Consider the following 13451-nt stretch of genomic DNA (forward strand, 5'->3'; position numbering starts at 1 on the left):
GGCAATTAGACCATCACGTGAACAGACTTCACCAGTTGGTCAACACCCTCTCCAAAACCCTTCAATGACTGTCCAGCAACTCAACAACCGTGAAAGATCTCGCCCAGGTACCGTAAAACATCTGCTGGTCCACCGTGTTGCTAGCTATTTGGCTCACCAAAGGAGCAGCGCGACAGGAGAAAGGTCTTCGAGCTCCAGAAGGTTTGTCTCCTTGCCAGGTTTGAAGCCGCCAGGACCCCTAGAAGCCACCCAGCACAACTATCCTGGGTCCTTGAGCAGTAGCAGCAACCAGTGTGTTGGTAGTCCAGTCCAGACTCCAACAACACAAAGCAAGACCTACCATTGAGGGACGTCAGGATCCACCAGGCCAGCATCGGGAGTGGCCCTGCTGCTTCATTTTCCCTCCTCACCAGATAACCAAGAACAGAGTTAGTCTGTGACCAACCGTACCCGACTTCTCAAAGCACCCCTGAACCCATGTCCTGCAGCTGTGTTCGGGGGAGCCGCCTGTGCCAACGTGGTCCTGCGACCCTCAAGAGCTTAACCCACCTTTCTTTGGCCAGACTGGTCCCCCAGGCCCCGCCTGCAGCCTCTTTCAGCAGGAACCAAGAGCCAGGAGCCCTTTCAACAGGGGACCCAGCTGGTCAAAGCATCACTACACTTGAGCTCCCTAGCCAGAGTTAGAGTGAACCGATTGCGTCCCTGTGTGCCCTCAACCATCAAGACTTGAACCACATGGGTACTTCTTGACTGGCCCCCCAGTCCCCACTTGCAGCCTCTATTAACAGGTACCATTCCCCATAGACTTAAACGGGGCACCGGACGCTAAAAAGCACTTCCGCACCCAGGCGCCCCAGCGCCAACCAAAGTGACCCGTTGGTGCTGCTTTGAACCTTGCCCCAAACCTAACTCATGTGCCGAAAAACAGCCCTGCAAGAAGTTGCCAAGTGACTGATAAACCCAAACTGCTCCCCACACTACCACAAGAGAGCATTTGCTATTATTTTAACACCCCTTTTAACCAGTAAGTATCGCCTGAACTCTCTGCACAGTGTAGCTCATTTTAGTGCACCATATAGGGAGCCAGCTTCCTACACTGGATGAACGCCAAATGCCACCAAACCAGATTGTTTTTTTTAAAATAAACCATTGCCAATTCATGATATAGTGGACTAAGTAGAAAAATCAGACACCAGGCATTAGTTGAGGCACCAAACTGTACTTAGTTGCACTGCATATCAAAGCGACGACGGACTACTGCTTGGATGTATGGCAACACAAGACATTTTAGGTTTATTTAAAGCATTGCAGGTATAGTTAAATGTTGACCCCTGCTCCAACCTGGATCATAATGGTGGGGGGACGTTACAGTACATAGGACACAACCAAGATCCCAACAAACCTGAAGTATGGAACATCATGCTTATTTTCGTCGGGCTTAGACATTATTTCTTCTATAACTAAAGTCTCGGAAACCGGTATGGACAGTTCAGCCGCAGGCTCAGCCTTCTGTTGCACTTCAGATGGGCCCTCTGAAACAAAAACGCATCACAATTTTAATTAGGCCAAAACATTATCCAATATCCAACGTGAGTTTTGTTGGACGCCACAATACTAACAAAAAGAATACCTGGTTCTGTTGTGCTCAAAGAACTTGTGCTTTCAGCACTCTGATTTGAAACTGAAACTGGTGAGAGTGGACAAACTGGTACATCCCCACCTTCGTCCATTGCATCAGATATTTTTGTCACAGTACCCCTACAAGAAAAGGCATTTCACTAAAATACATGCAAATGAAGTGACCCTCAAATAACTGTAGTGAATTTCATTATGTGACAAAATTCCATATTATTTTAGGCATGTCCCATTATTTTACATTTACGTTACTCATATGCAAAAAGAAAATACTGCAAAGCAACATAAGCATTTGTATTTTATTTTCCAAGTTGCCAAATACATTACATTCCCTAGTAAGTCGGAAAGAAAACAGTAACTGAACGATAGGTTAGGGATCTAGCACACCATGTCAAGTGGCTAAAACTATGCAGGTACATTCATGGACCCCATTCCAAGGGATGAAGTTAAATAAGTTCAGAGGGTTTCAAACAGCAGGTGAAAATATACGTCTTCAAGTTCATTAAAATAGGTCATATGCTTGAAAAAGCAAGATTAATGCAACTCGTTCCTTGGCTGAAAGAGCAGCATAGAAGGTGCTTCACAGTCGCAGGGCAAGTGTTGAAGGGAGACAGTCAATAGGTCTTAAGTCATGATTTACTTTGTTTCCTAGTTAACACAAGAGCTTGCAAATCGACACTCCAGTAATTCTTTATGAGGAGCAGGAGTTTGCGCATCCCAATTTACAGTTTCTCGTTAAGAGAGTCGAACAAATGAAAGTTAAAAAAAACAAATGTCATATAAGAGAGTCAGTCCCAGCTCTGAAACCCTTTGCAAACTGTCTCAAATGTAGATTAATCACCCAAGAAAGCAGGATGCTCGAGGAGTGGGGACGGATACATGCATGTTACGATGAGCCCCCACTCTTTCATTAGCAATAGTGAGGAGGTTCACAGATTGACAATTGCTAATATTTTAGAATACTGCACCTAAACTATCAAATACAATCCTTCAAGACTGTGGGTAGACAAACCACCCCCATCATGCAGACCATCATTCTTTATCCCTTATCCAGATTATGGAATCAAACTCAAATCCGTTTAGATTTTACAGAGCACAATTCTTTTAAGAACTGAGGAATTACAATCTGCACTTATTGGATTACCAACAAAAAACTAATTAGAGTTACCATTTTGATCACCCAAATATGACAAATCAAGGAATATAACATCCTATATAAATATTGCTGTTAATGTATTTGAATAGCCTCTGCTGAAGTGGCTTTCACATATTGAGCAAGCTTAAAGTTTTAATAGTCCATGTAGAGGGGCACTCTTGCCTGGAACCCTCATGATTGAGTCTAGAAGAAGAGTTCCATCAGCTCAAAGTCAAACATTCAGAATACAGCTACCACACAAAAAAAAAACAAAAAAAAAAACTTGGCTTTGTAGAACTTACGTTTTTGCAGGACTCCAGGTAAAGCAAGGATTGAAAAATGCATTTGTGGAGTGAGGGGTCATAGGATTTAATTTAATCGTTGAAATACCATCCAGTGGCTGAAACTGAAAATTCAGAGGAGCAAAAGAGGGTTCTTGCATCTTCTGTGTCGTATTCTTGTTTTCCATCGGTTCAACGAATGCAAGATCAGGCCATTGCAAGCTAGGTTCTCTTGAAATCTTTTCTACTGGCTTCTTCTAGGGAGGGAAAAAAAATAAAAAATAAAATTTAAAAAAAATAAAAGTATAGTATTCAATTTTCTTGAAAATTACTACACAAAATACTGCAATGGTCCACTAGGTGAAAAGGGGTGCTAGGAGAAGAAATGACATGCAAGATTGCATGGGCAAGACTAAAAACCAGTGAAATGGGAAAAAAAATTGAGCAAGGAATCATGTAGTGCTGAACTTGAGGGACAGGTAAATTGAAGTGTCTAAAGGCAACCAAAGAGCATTAATGTGTGAGAAACCAAGCACAGACACACAGAGGAAAACAGATGAAGAGAAAGTGGACAGACGAGCAGTATAATTGGAGGTTAAAAGGTAGTCTGGAACTGGGCTGAGGAGGAAAGGCCAGATCTACAGTCTGTAGTGGTGAAGGGCAACTAGGCAATCCGTGAGAGGATTGTTATTGACTAAAATTTGCCTTGGAGACTGGAACATGGTAATTCATGAGTTACGGAGAGGACAAGAAAACAAGTTACTTGCCTGAATCATTCCCCGTCGCCGAGGCGGGAGTCCCATGGTAAATAAAAAAGCAGTGCCAAAAGGTAAATGATAATAGTAGGCCCTAATGAAAAAGGCATGCGGCCTAGATCCTAGTAGCCTATCTACATCATTATGCTAACAAGATCAAAGTCTTTGTCCCAACCAATCAGCTATTAGCACCCTCTAGAACACTCTCTGCAGAGCCAGTTCTCCTCAGATTTTCGTTAGCACAAGTGGGAAATGAGTATCCCTAAATAGAGAACCGACTTTCCGGGGAGGAGGGTGGATGCATGTGAATCTATGAAAGATACCAATACTGGATAACTGAAGTTACAGGTAAGTAACTTGTTTTCTTATCCGGTATTGGGGTATCTTTCATAGATTCACATGCTTGAATCAGAATAGCAAGCAGTATGCCAAGTATACAGTCTGTTGCGGATGGTGGGAGACTTGTACTGAAACTCCCAGTTGCATCCATAAAGAATTAACAACGCATAGTGACCCAACTTTTCACATGTAAAACATGATTTAGAAATTTGTAAAGAAACATGCATAGTTATATAAACTCAAGGATATCTAAATTTCATGTACATCTTATATGTAAATATATAAATCTATACCTATATATGAATATCTGTGAATATTAAGAGAACAAAGGTTACCTGGAAATGTTCATGGAAAAAGGTGGCGTAGGACAGCCTGTCCAACCGCCGCATCCTCTTGACATGTAGATTGAAGGCAGTAATGTCTCGTGAAAGTGTGGACATTCTTCCATGTCACAGCACAGCAGATATTTTCTAGCTTCACTCCAGCAAACAATGCTGTAGACACTGCCACAGTTCTTGTGGAGTTGGCCTTAACCTTCCTCAGCAATGGCCTGTTAGGCTTGTCATGACAGAAATGGATTGTAGAAGCTACCCATCTAGCAATTGTGGCTTTTGTGACTGCTGTTCGCAGTGTGGCTTGACCGTAAGCCACAAACAATTGATCAGATTTTCTAAAGGTTTGTGTTCGCTGTAGTTAGAATTTTAAACATCTCTTGATGTCAAGAGAATGCAAGGTCCTTTTCCTCTGGTGTAGTCGGGTTTGGAGAGAAAGTTCGTAACTTCACCGGTTCATTGAGGTGGAATTGGGACGGTACTTTAGGTATGAATGTAGGGTTAGTCCGGAGGGTGACAATCCTGAGAGAAATACAAGAATGGTTCCTTTATAGTGAACGCTTGAATTTCTTTTACTCTTCTAGCGGATGTAGGAGCCAGAAGCAGAGCAACCTTCCATGTGAGAAATTTGAGTTCGGCTTTGTGGATGGGTTCGAATGGGTGTTTCATCAACTGCATGAGGACCATGTTAAGTTCCCACTCCGGTGGAGGAGGCCTCACCGGGGTGAAAGTTCGGAAAAGACATCATGACATGTTTGAGGAGGATGAACATAATGAAGGAATCTTATCAACCTTCCTGAATCTGGAGAGAGCGCCTAAATAGACTTTCATTAATGAAAGGCGAGTCCAGACCTAGCCAGATGTAGCAGATAAGGAAGAATTCGTTCTGCAGGAGCTTCTATCGGGTGAACCTTAAAAGTTTCACACCAACAGCGAAATCTCTTCCATTTAAGACGATAAGTCTTAATCGTGCTCTGAGCTCGTGATTTAGCTAAGATGTCACGACAATCTTGAGGTACATCAAGGTCCTTGAATTCTAATAAGTCAGGAGCCATGCGTGTAAATTTAGAGACCGACGGTCGGGTGAAGCACCTGCCCCTTGTTCCTCAACGGCATTGTGGGTATTGGCAGAAGACGTATCGGCTGGTCCTGGGACAGCAACAGAAGTTCTTGGAACCAGTACTGACGTGGTCACCGGGGGGCAATCATGATGAGACAGCAGCCCTCCAACTTCAACCTGTGTAACACCCTTGGTATTAGAGGGATTGGGGGAAAAGCGTAAGCACAAATCCCTGACCATCGCATGGACAGGGCATTCCCCCTTGACCCCTGTTGATGATACCTGCTGGCGTAATACTGGCATTTCTGGTTCTGCTGTGTTGCGAACAAATCCAATGTCTATTTGCCCCAAACCTGGAACACTCTGTCCAACTGAGTGTGCTCTAACTTCCACTCATGACCGGCTGAGCGTGTATGCCCGGGTATTGTGGAGGCCTCGGACATGCTCCGCTTTGGGGGTTATGTTGTGAAGTGTAACCCATTCCCACAACTCTTGAGCCTCTCTTGACAACGTTGCCGATCTTGTCCCTCCTTGCTTGTTCATGTAAAACATGCTGGTGGTATTGTCTGTTCGAACTAGTACCGATGAGCCTGCAATCCGTGGGAGGAAAGCTTGTAAGGATGGGAAGATTGCTCGTAACTCCAGGCTGTCGATAAGTCGTTTTGTACTTTTGAGACAACTTGCCTTTTATTTGTAAATCTTGAAGATGTGCTCCCCATCCTTCAGAACGAAATCTGGGGCATCTTGTATGAACTAGAGTCCTTCTGCCAAATTGGTTATCTGTGACCACCAGTGGAGAGCATCCACCATGTGTGGCTTGATTTTGATGTCGTTGAAACAACCCATCGCTTGCTGCCACTGAAGGTGCAGTTCCTCCTGTAAAGGTCTCATTCGGAGTCGTTCCAAGGGGATGAAATTTATGGCCGAAGAGCACATTCCCCCAGGAGTGAGGCGAACATGCGAACAGAAACTGACTTTCTTTTTGAGACACGAAGTGCTAGCTTCTGAAGACAAAGTTGCCTTTCGTGAGATAAGAATGCCTTGCACTGGATCGTGTCCAGATGAGCTCCTAGGAAAAGCAGGATTTGCCTCAGCTGTAACTGGGATTTGCTTTTGTTCACAGTTAGCCCCAGAGAGGTGAAGAGATGGCAACATGTTGAAATGGCAGTCTTTACCGTTTGCTCCGAAGGACCATTGATTAACCAATCGTCAAAATACGGGAATACCTGGATTTCCCGGGATCGTCCGTTGCTGCTACAAGGGGCAAGCACTTTGTGAAGATCCTTGGAGCCGATTTGAGCCCAAACGGGAGCACTTTGAACTAATAATGGGCGCCAGCCACAGTGAAGCGGAGATACTTGCGATGTTTGGGATGGATTGGGATGTGGAAGTAAGCGTCGTCTATGTCCAGAGAAGCCATAAAATCTCCCTCGTTCACGCAACTTAGAATCTCTGAGAGGGTGACCATGCAAAACCCTTGTTTTTTTAGGAATCTGTTCAGGTTATGAAGGTCCAGGATTGGTCACCATTCCCCCGATTTCTTTTTGATTAGGAAAAAGTGACAATAGAAACCTGTCCGTTTCCGATGTACTGGGACCTTTTCTATAGCATTCTTGAGGAGCATTGTACAAGCTTCTTTGAACAATAAGTGAAAACGAGGGGGTCCCTCTTGGCGGAGTGGTAGGTAGCTTGTTGACAAATTCTAGGGTGTGTCCATTCTTTACCATGTCTAGAACCCATTTGTCGCATGTAATTTCTCGCCACTTGTCCAGAAATGATTACATTTTTGCGCCCACGGGGAGAGGAGGAGATGTGATTGGCGCCCTGCTGAACTCACTGTTTTCTGCCAGAGTCTCGCCCTTGGTTGTTGGATCGTTTGACCTCCCTGGCGAGAGAAACCAGCCGTATTGGATTGATGGTACGATGATTGGTATTTTTGCCTATATTAGGGCTGATATTGCCTGTTCTGTTACGTATGGTAACCTTTAGAGGAATAACCATGCACCTTAGCGCCTCTGAATGTTCCACGCTTGTATTGTAGGGAACCCAAAGATCTTGCTGTGTCCGTGTTGGTTTTGATTGCTTGGAGGGCTTCGTCTATGTGCTTGTCAAACAATGATTTGCCGTCCTAGGCCATGTCTAATATCTTTGTTTAGACTGGTCACAAGGTGTTGGCTTTAAGCCAACCCTGGCGCCTGAGAACTGCAGCCGCAGCCAACTGTCTGAAATTTGTGTTGACAATATCCAGAGCGCAATCGATAGTTTCTGATGCTGCTCGCTCTCCTTCCAGCAAAATCTTTCGTGCTTCCTGTCTTTTCTCCTCTGGAATGAGGTCAATCAGACCAGCCATATCAGACCACATTTGGCGATCATAACGCCCTATGATCGCTAGTGAATTAGCTGTCCTGATGGAAGCAGCGGCCATAGTTGAAAGCTTTTGCTAATCCGGTCAAGACGTCATCCTTTGTCCAGCGGTGTAGTTATAGGCGTTGCCGGATTCTTAGACCTTTGCTGGGCAGACTGGGAAATGACAGAATCCGGCCTGGGGTGTCCGATGAGGCATGATGAACTATTGGCCAGAGCACAATACTTTTTATCTATCCGCGGAAGCACTGCAGGCACGGACGCAGGGTTTTTCATACTCTTGATACCCTCGTTCCATATATAATCTATAAAAGGAACGGCTCTGGTAACTTTCCTGGACTCTTCTTTAAAATCGTGTAGGAAACATTGTTTGTTCCACCGTTACTGGATGTTGAAATCTAGTAGCAGCCCGCTGCATGAGGTTATGAAATCCACCTATATATTCTGGTGGAGAGTCAGATGGTAAGAGTTTGTGGCAAAGGCATTGGGATAATATACGAATCCCATGGATCCAAATGAGGATTTTCTGGCAGTCCACCTTCTTCAACTTCCTCATCAGAGGAAGTGTCCTGATCTTGAGGAGGCTGAGAAGGTTGGTGTTCATGAGGAGGCTGTGTAACTGGAGACATTGGTACCGGAGCTTCAGGAGGCAAAAGGATCTGGAACCGCCACAGGCTGAGGTGGCGAAATAACCTGTTTCGGGGGAAACCACTGCCTATAATCAGCTAGCATGGCCTGCAAGTCCTGTATACGGTTAGGAGGCAGATGGCTGGTGTCCGAACGCCGAGAGTGCTTCTGGTATACTGTGTGATGAGGAACAACAATGTCCTCTTGGTAGTAGTGCTCATTATAGTCATCTTCATCTTCCTCTTGACATTTGATATTCAGTTCAGAAGGATGACTAGCTATTCCAAAAGGTCCTTCATCGTCATAATCATCCTTCTCCTCTTGGGGATATGTTTCTAGGAGGTGAGCTGGAGTCAGAGGGAAAATATATAAACACTCTTGCTTTTGAAACGATTTAAGCTAAAAACTTCTTGATGAAATTGGTGTTGAATAAGCTGTGAACTCCATTAAAGCCTGAGTCGGAGCAGGTATCACCATTGTCAATGGTATGGTCGTAGACGGGATCACTGTAGATGGAGTTACCGTCGATGGACTCTTTATTATCGTCGTCGGAATCATCATCGACGGGCTCATCGTCGATGGGACAGTCATAGTCGGCACAGTAGGTACCTGCGTCTTCGTCGACTACACTTTTGTCGACGGTGGAAGCTTAGTCGATGGAAGCTTAGTCGATGGTACCTTAGTCGATGAGCGTTTAGATTAAGACTTAGTCAATGAGGCCTTCGTCGACGATCCTTCGGCGACTGTCTTCTTAGTCACAATGGAAACCCTTGTAGACCGTATAGGAGAAGTGATAGAAGTAGTAGATATCGTCGCCGTAGGAGCCGACGACGTGACCGAAATCATTGACGATATAGGTAAAGCCAAGGATTTTGAGAAGCTTTTACACAGTTTTGGAAAATTCCTCTTTAGAGGCCTTGAGAGCTGTAGCCTGTGGAGACTGCATAGGCCCAGAGGAAGACCTCTGAGAAGGGCCAGAAGTAGAGTGGGAGGAATTAAGATGTTTCCTACCCACACTTGAAGAACTGTCCTGAGATCTAGCTCTCTTGCTGGAAATCGGGGCTTTGTCATCATCTTCGGTCAAAGAAGATTTTAGCCACAACAGGACTCTTGCCTCCCTATCCCTTAGAGTCTTAGAAGGAAAGGCACAGCAAATTACACAATCTTTTGCCTCATGCTTAGGGTAGAGGCTGTAAATGCAGTCCTTATGTTGATAATCAACATGGACCCTCTTTTTGTCGCAGGTTCTGCAGGGTTTGAGCAAGGCCTTCTTGTCAAACATCTTGAAGGATAAACTGAGTGGCACTCAGGGAGACTCCCTTCCACACGATGTGCGGTGAAAATCTGAGGAGAACGGGCTCTGCAGAGAGGGTGCTAATAGCTGATTGGTTGGGACAAAGACTTTGGTCTTTTCAGCATAATGATGTAGATAGGCTACTAGGATCTAGGCCTCAGGCCTTTTTCTTTAGGACCTACTACTATCATTTACCTTTGGCACTGCTTTATTTACCGTGGGACTCCTGCCTCGGCGACGGGGAAGGATTCAGGCATGTGAATCTATGAAAGATACTGGATACGCCTGACAGTCATGAAAGCTGGTCGCAGGGTGGCGGTGGAGTGGCCCCGGAAGGGTCAGCAGCACATTCTAGAACTCTGTGGTAGCTTAGGCCCAGTTCAGGGAGACCCAGAGACCCTCAAATGAAGTGCAGGTGCCCTGGAACAGGCTCAAGTCAGCAGGCTCTGTTCTGTCCTGACTCTAGTCTCCAGGGCACAGTGAAGTTACCTTGAGAGGTTACTCCAGTCCAAACACCATTTGAGTTGGGCTATATGTTTGGGCATCAGTCTGGCCACGGTGGCAATACAAGGTTAGAGAGGCTGTGGGCAGACTGCTACGAAGGCTTCTTGTCCCTCTCAATGGTTAACATTGATCACATTCTCTTCCCCTACTAAGAGGGATTTCACTCTTCTGAAATCTTTGGTAACTTGGGACATTCTGTACAAGTCTCCCCTCTAGCAAGGTCTCATGCATTAAATACTCACAGCAGTACAAACAGCTAGACCTGCAGACACTATACTAAAATATGACAGGACCTTTTACACACTATGCATCCTTACATTCTTTTCTGTTGCAGCTTCTGCATGTCTCTTGCTCAATCCGAATAACATTCCCTACTTCTTTAGGGAATGCAGCCAAGTTGATCTATCCCTATTTTTTGCTTTTATTTGAAGAAATTCCAAATTGGCAAGAGAGCTACCTTGTTTTCAGAAACTAGGCCAACTCACTCTTTGGATTCAAAGTTGTCACCAAACATTTAGAGGGAGGTGACCCATTTGTTCGAAAAGGCATCTTCCTATAGGCTTTGGCAACTAGTCAATTAAGGTGCATGCACGTTTACTCTGATTTGTAGGCATACTATAATATTCACTTGGTTTTATATATTAAAAGGGAAGAGAATATAGCCAATCAGGCCTATGGGTTGACACAAAAGGTGTTAAAAAGATCCAAACAAGCTGGTTTGATACGGCTTGTACTAAGGCCTATTCAAACCTTAAATATGCTTTAAATGCCCCAGTTAAAGATAGCACTCTAATTTAGGTCCGTAGAAATGTCTATAAGCAGACTTTAAAAAAGAGAAAAGATATCTTTAAAAAAGAAGCATGGGATTCTCTGTGCGAAGCATCCTCAAGCCGAGATACTGCAGCTTTTTGGAAAGCTGTTAATGCCCCTTTTCTAAATTATAATGTCTCAGCCAGTATAGAAGTAGCCATAACTGAGAAAAAGTGTGTGAAGCATTATTCAGAACTATACTCTGCTGAGAGTCAAGAGGAAGATTGCCCAGTACAGGATAATATAAATGGAGATTACTGTCACTCAAAGAACATCTTGGTTCCAGGTATCTCCGTAGTGGAGGTGAATGCCAGTATTAACGCAAGCCTGGGAGGCAAGGCACCCGGCCCCGACGGGGTCCCGGTGGATCTATATAAAAATAATGTAGGTCTCTGGGGCCCGATCCTCACCCGACTTTTTAATGCCACGTTTCGGAATGGCCTCCTATCTTTCTGGTGTGAATCGGTCATAGTACCTATATTTAAAACGGGGGAAAGAGCAAGCTGTCAATGCTATCGCCCAATATCGCTTCTGGACTCCACCATTAAGGTTTTTGGTCGAGTGATTTTAAATAGGCTTCAAACGTGGGCTGATGAAAAAACAATAATCAGTGATTTGCAATATGGTTTTAGGAAAGGGCTCAGTACCATTGACCAATGCTTGAACTTGCATATCCTAATAGAAAAATATATAAAAGCCAAGGATGGTCGCGTGTTTTTAATTTTTGTAGACTTAACTTCTGCATTTGATTGCGTCTCACATAGTAAACTTCGGCTGGTAATGGAACTAGGGGTAGATACATCAATTATTAATTTCCTCCGGGAACTGTACCTAGGTGCATCCGCTGGAGTTAGACACGGAAAAAATGATGAGTGCACAGAATCATTTGGCATCGCTAGGGGAGTACGACAAGGGCTGCGCCTTGGCTCCGTTTCTCTTTACGCTTTACATTAATGTGGAGACTACATTGCTAAGGGAGTGTAAGGATCTGCCGATGGCGGGGAAAAGATCAGTCCCAGCACTGTTGTATGCCAACGACGCAGTCTTGATGGCCAGAACTCCACTGGCCATGCAAAGTATAGTCACCTCCTTTGCAGATTTCATGATAGGTTTGGCCCCAAGGATAAACTGTTCAAAGACCTTTACCATGACCTGTGGCTCGGGTGCACATAAAAAGAGAAAGGCAATTTTTATCGGTTCTTCCCCAGTTGATTTTACCCCAACTTTTTCTTATCTAGGAGTCTTGTACGACCATACGGGTCTATGGAATAACACAATCAAGACCAGAAAGTTATTGTTCTGCAAAATCAATAATGGCCTTAAAGAAATTTTGTAAAAAAATTGGCAGGAAACCTATTGGGGAGATGCTAATAGTATATAAAGCTACCTGCGTAGCAATTGCGACATATGGCGCAGGATTGTGGGGATATGCAAATGCAAAATCACTACAGGTGGTGGAAAACCTCTTCATGAAATACCTCCTAGCCGTTCCAAAAAGTGTTTCCACATATGTTTGCCATGCAGAACTCGGGGAACCGTATTTAGAAGACATCATAAAGGCGGCCCCGGTACTGCTATGGCACAGGATCTGGACCACCGAGGAATGTGGATTAAACCATTGTGAACAACGTGACTAGGTTAGATAATGGTGCTAAAATCGGATGGCTATGTTATGTGAAGAAGTTTTTCACTGACTTAGGTTTGGCAAAATATTATGATGAACCATTCTCCCTGTGTAACATCCCCAGGAAAGTCCTGATGGAAAAGTGTATGAATTAACTGTATGAGTGCAGAACCACCACGGAAATGATGAAAAACGGTGGTTGCGCACGAGCAAATCGTGATTTCCAGTAAAATGCAGCCATGTTAAATTACAAATGAGCGACTATGAGAGGTTCTGAACTAGTTTTAGATTTAATTTGTTATTTCGGTCATTTAGCTTCCCCATCATGAATGATTGGTCGAAAAATCGGAATAAATGTCCTTGTGATGATTTGTCAGATCAGATATACATATTCTTTAATTCTGTAAATTTTATTCTATTCCTAGACGAAGATGGGTTGTTCCCTTATTGAAGACCATGGAAATAAATCGCTGTCGCCCTGCCTTTTTAGCTGTACAGAAACTTGATAATATTTTAACGATTGTATAGATTTCTTCGTTTTTAAAAAATGTTTTTAAATCTTTGAAATCTATTATATTCTGAAATATGATGAGATGACCTTGGTGCATTGGATGAATTTGATATGTATTGTTTTTCTTTTTTTAACTGTGATTTTATCTGTACTTTTATGGTTGTTTTATAACCGAATAAA

At 43.9% G+C, this 13451-nt stretch overlaps 1 protein-coding gene across 4 annotated transcripts in view; it reads right to left on the minus strand.

Annotated features, from left to right (window-relative positions):
* DLGAP5 (DLG associated protein 5) overlaps positions 1–13451 on the minus strand; it is a 175962-nt gene that overhangs the window by 109215 nt on the left and 53296 nt on the right. For 2 of the 4 annotated variants that reach the window (XM_078659842.1, XM_078659840.1), the window contains exons 8-10: positions 3073–3305; positions 1631–1758; positions 1403–1532 (exon numbers count right to left, since the gene is read on the minus strand). In XM_078659842.1, coding sequence (XP_078515968.1) covers positions 1403–1532; positions 1631–1758; positions 3073–3305 — 491 coding nt within the window. Of the gene's footprint in view, positions 1–1402; positions 1533–1630; positions 1759–3072; positions 3309–13451 lie in introns of all 4 variants that reach the window. The other 2 variants (XM_078659841.1, XM_078659839.1) reach the window with 1 other exon arrangement.

Source organism: Lissotriton helveticus, chromosome 9 (genome assembly GCF_964261635.1).
Source record: "Lissotriton helveticus chromosome 9, aLisHel1.1, whole genome shotgun sequence".
In the NCBI taxonomy this organism is placed as follows: domain Eukaryota; kingdom Metazoa; phylum Chordata; class Amphibia; order Caudata; family Salamandridae; genus Lissotriton; species Lissotriton helveticus.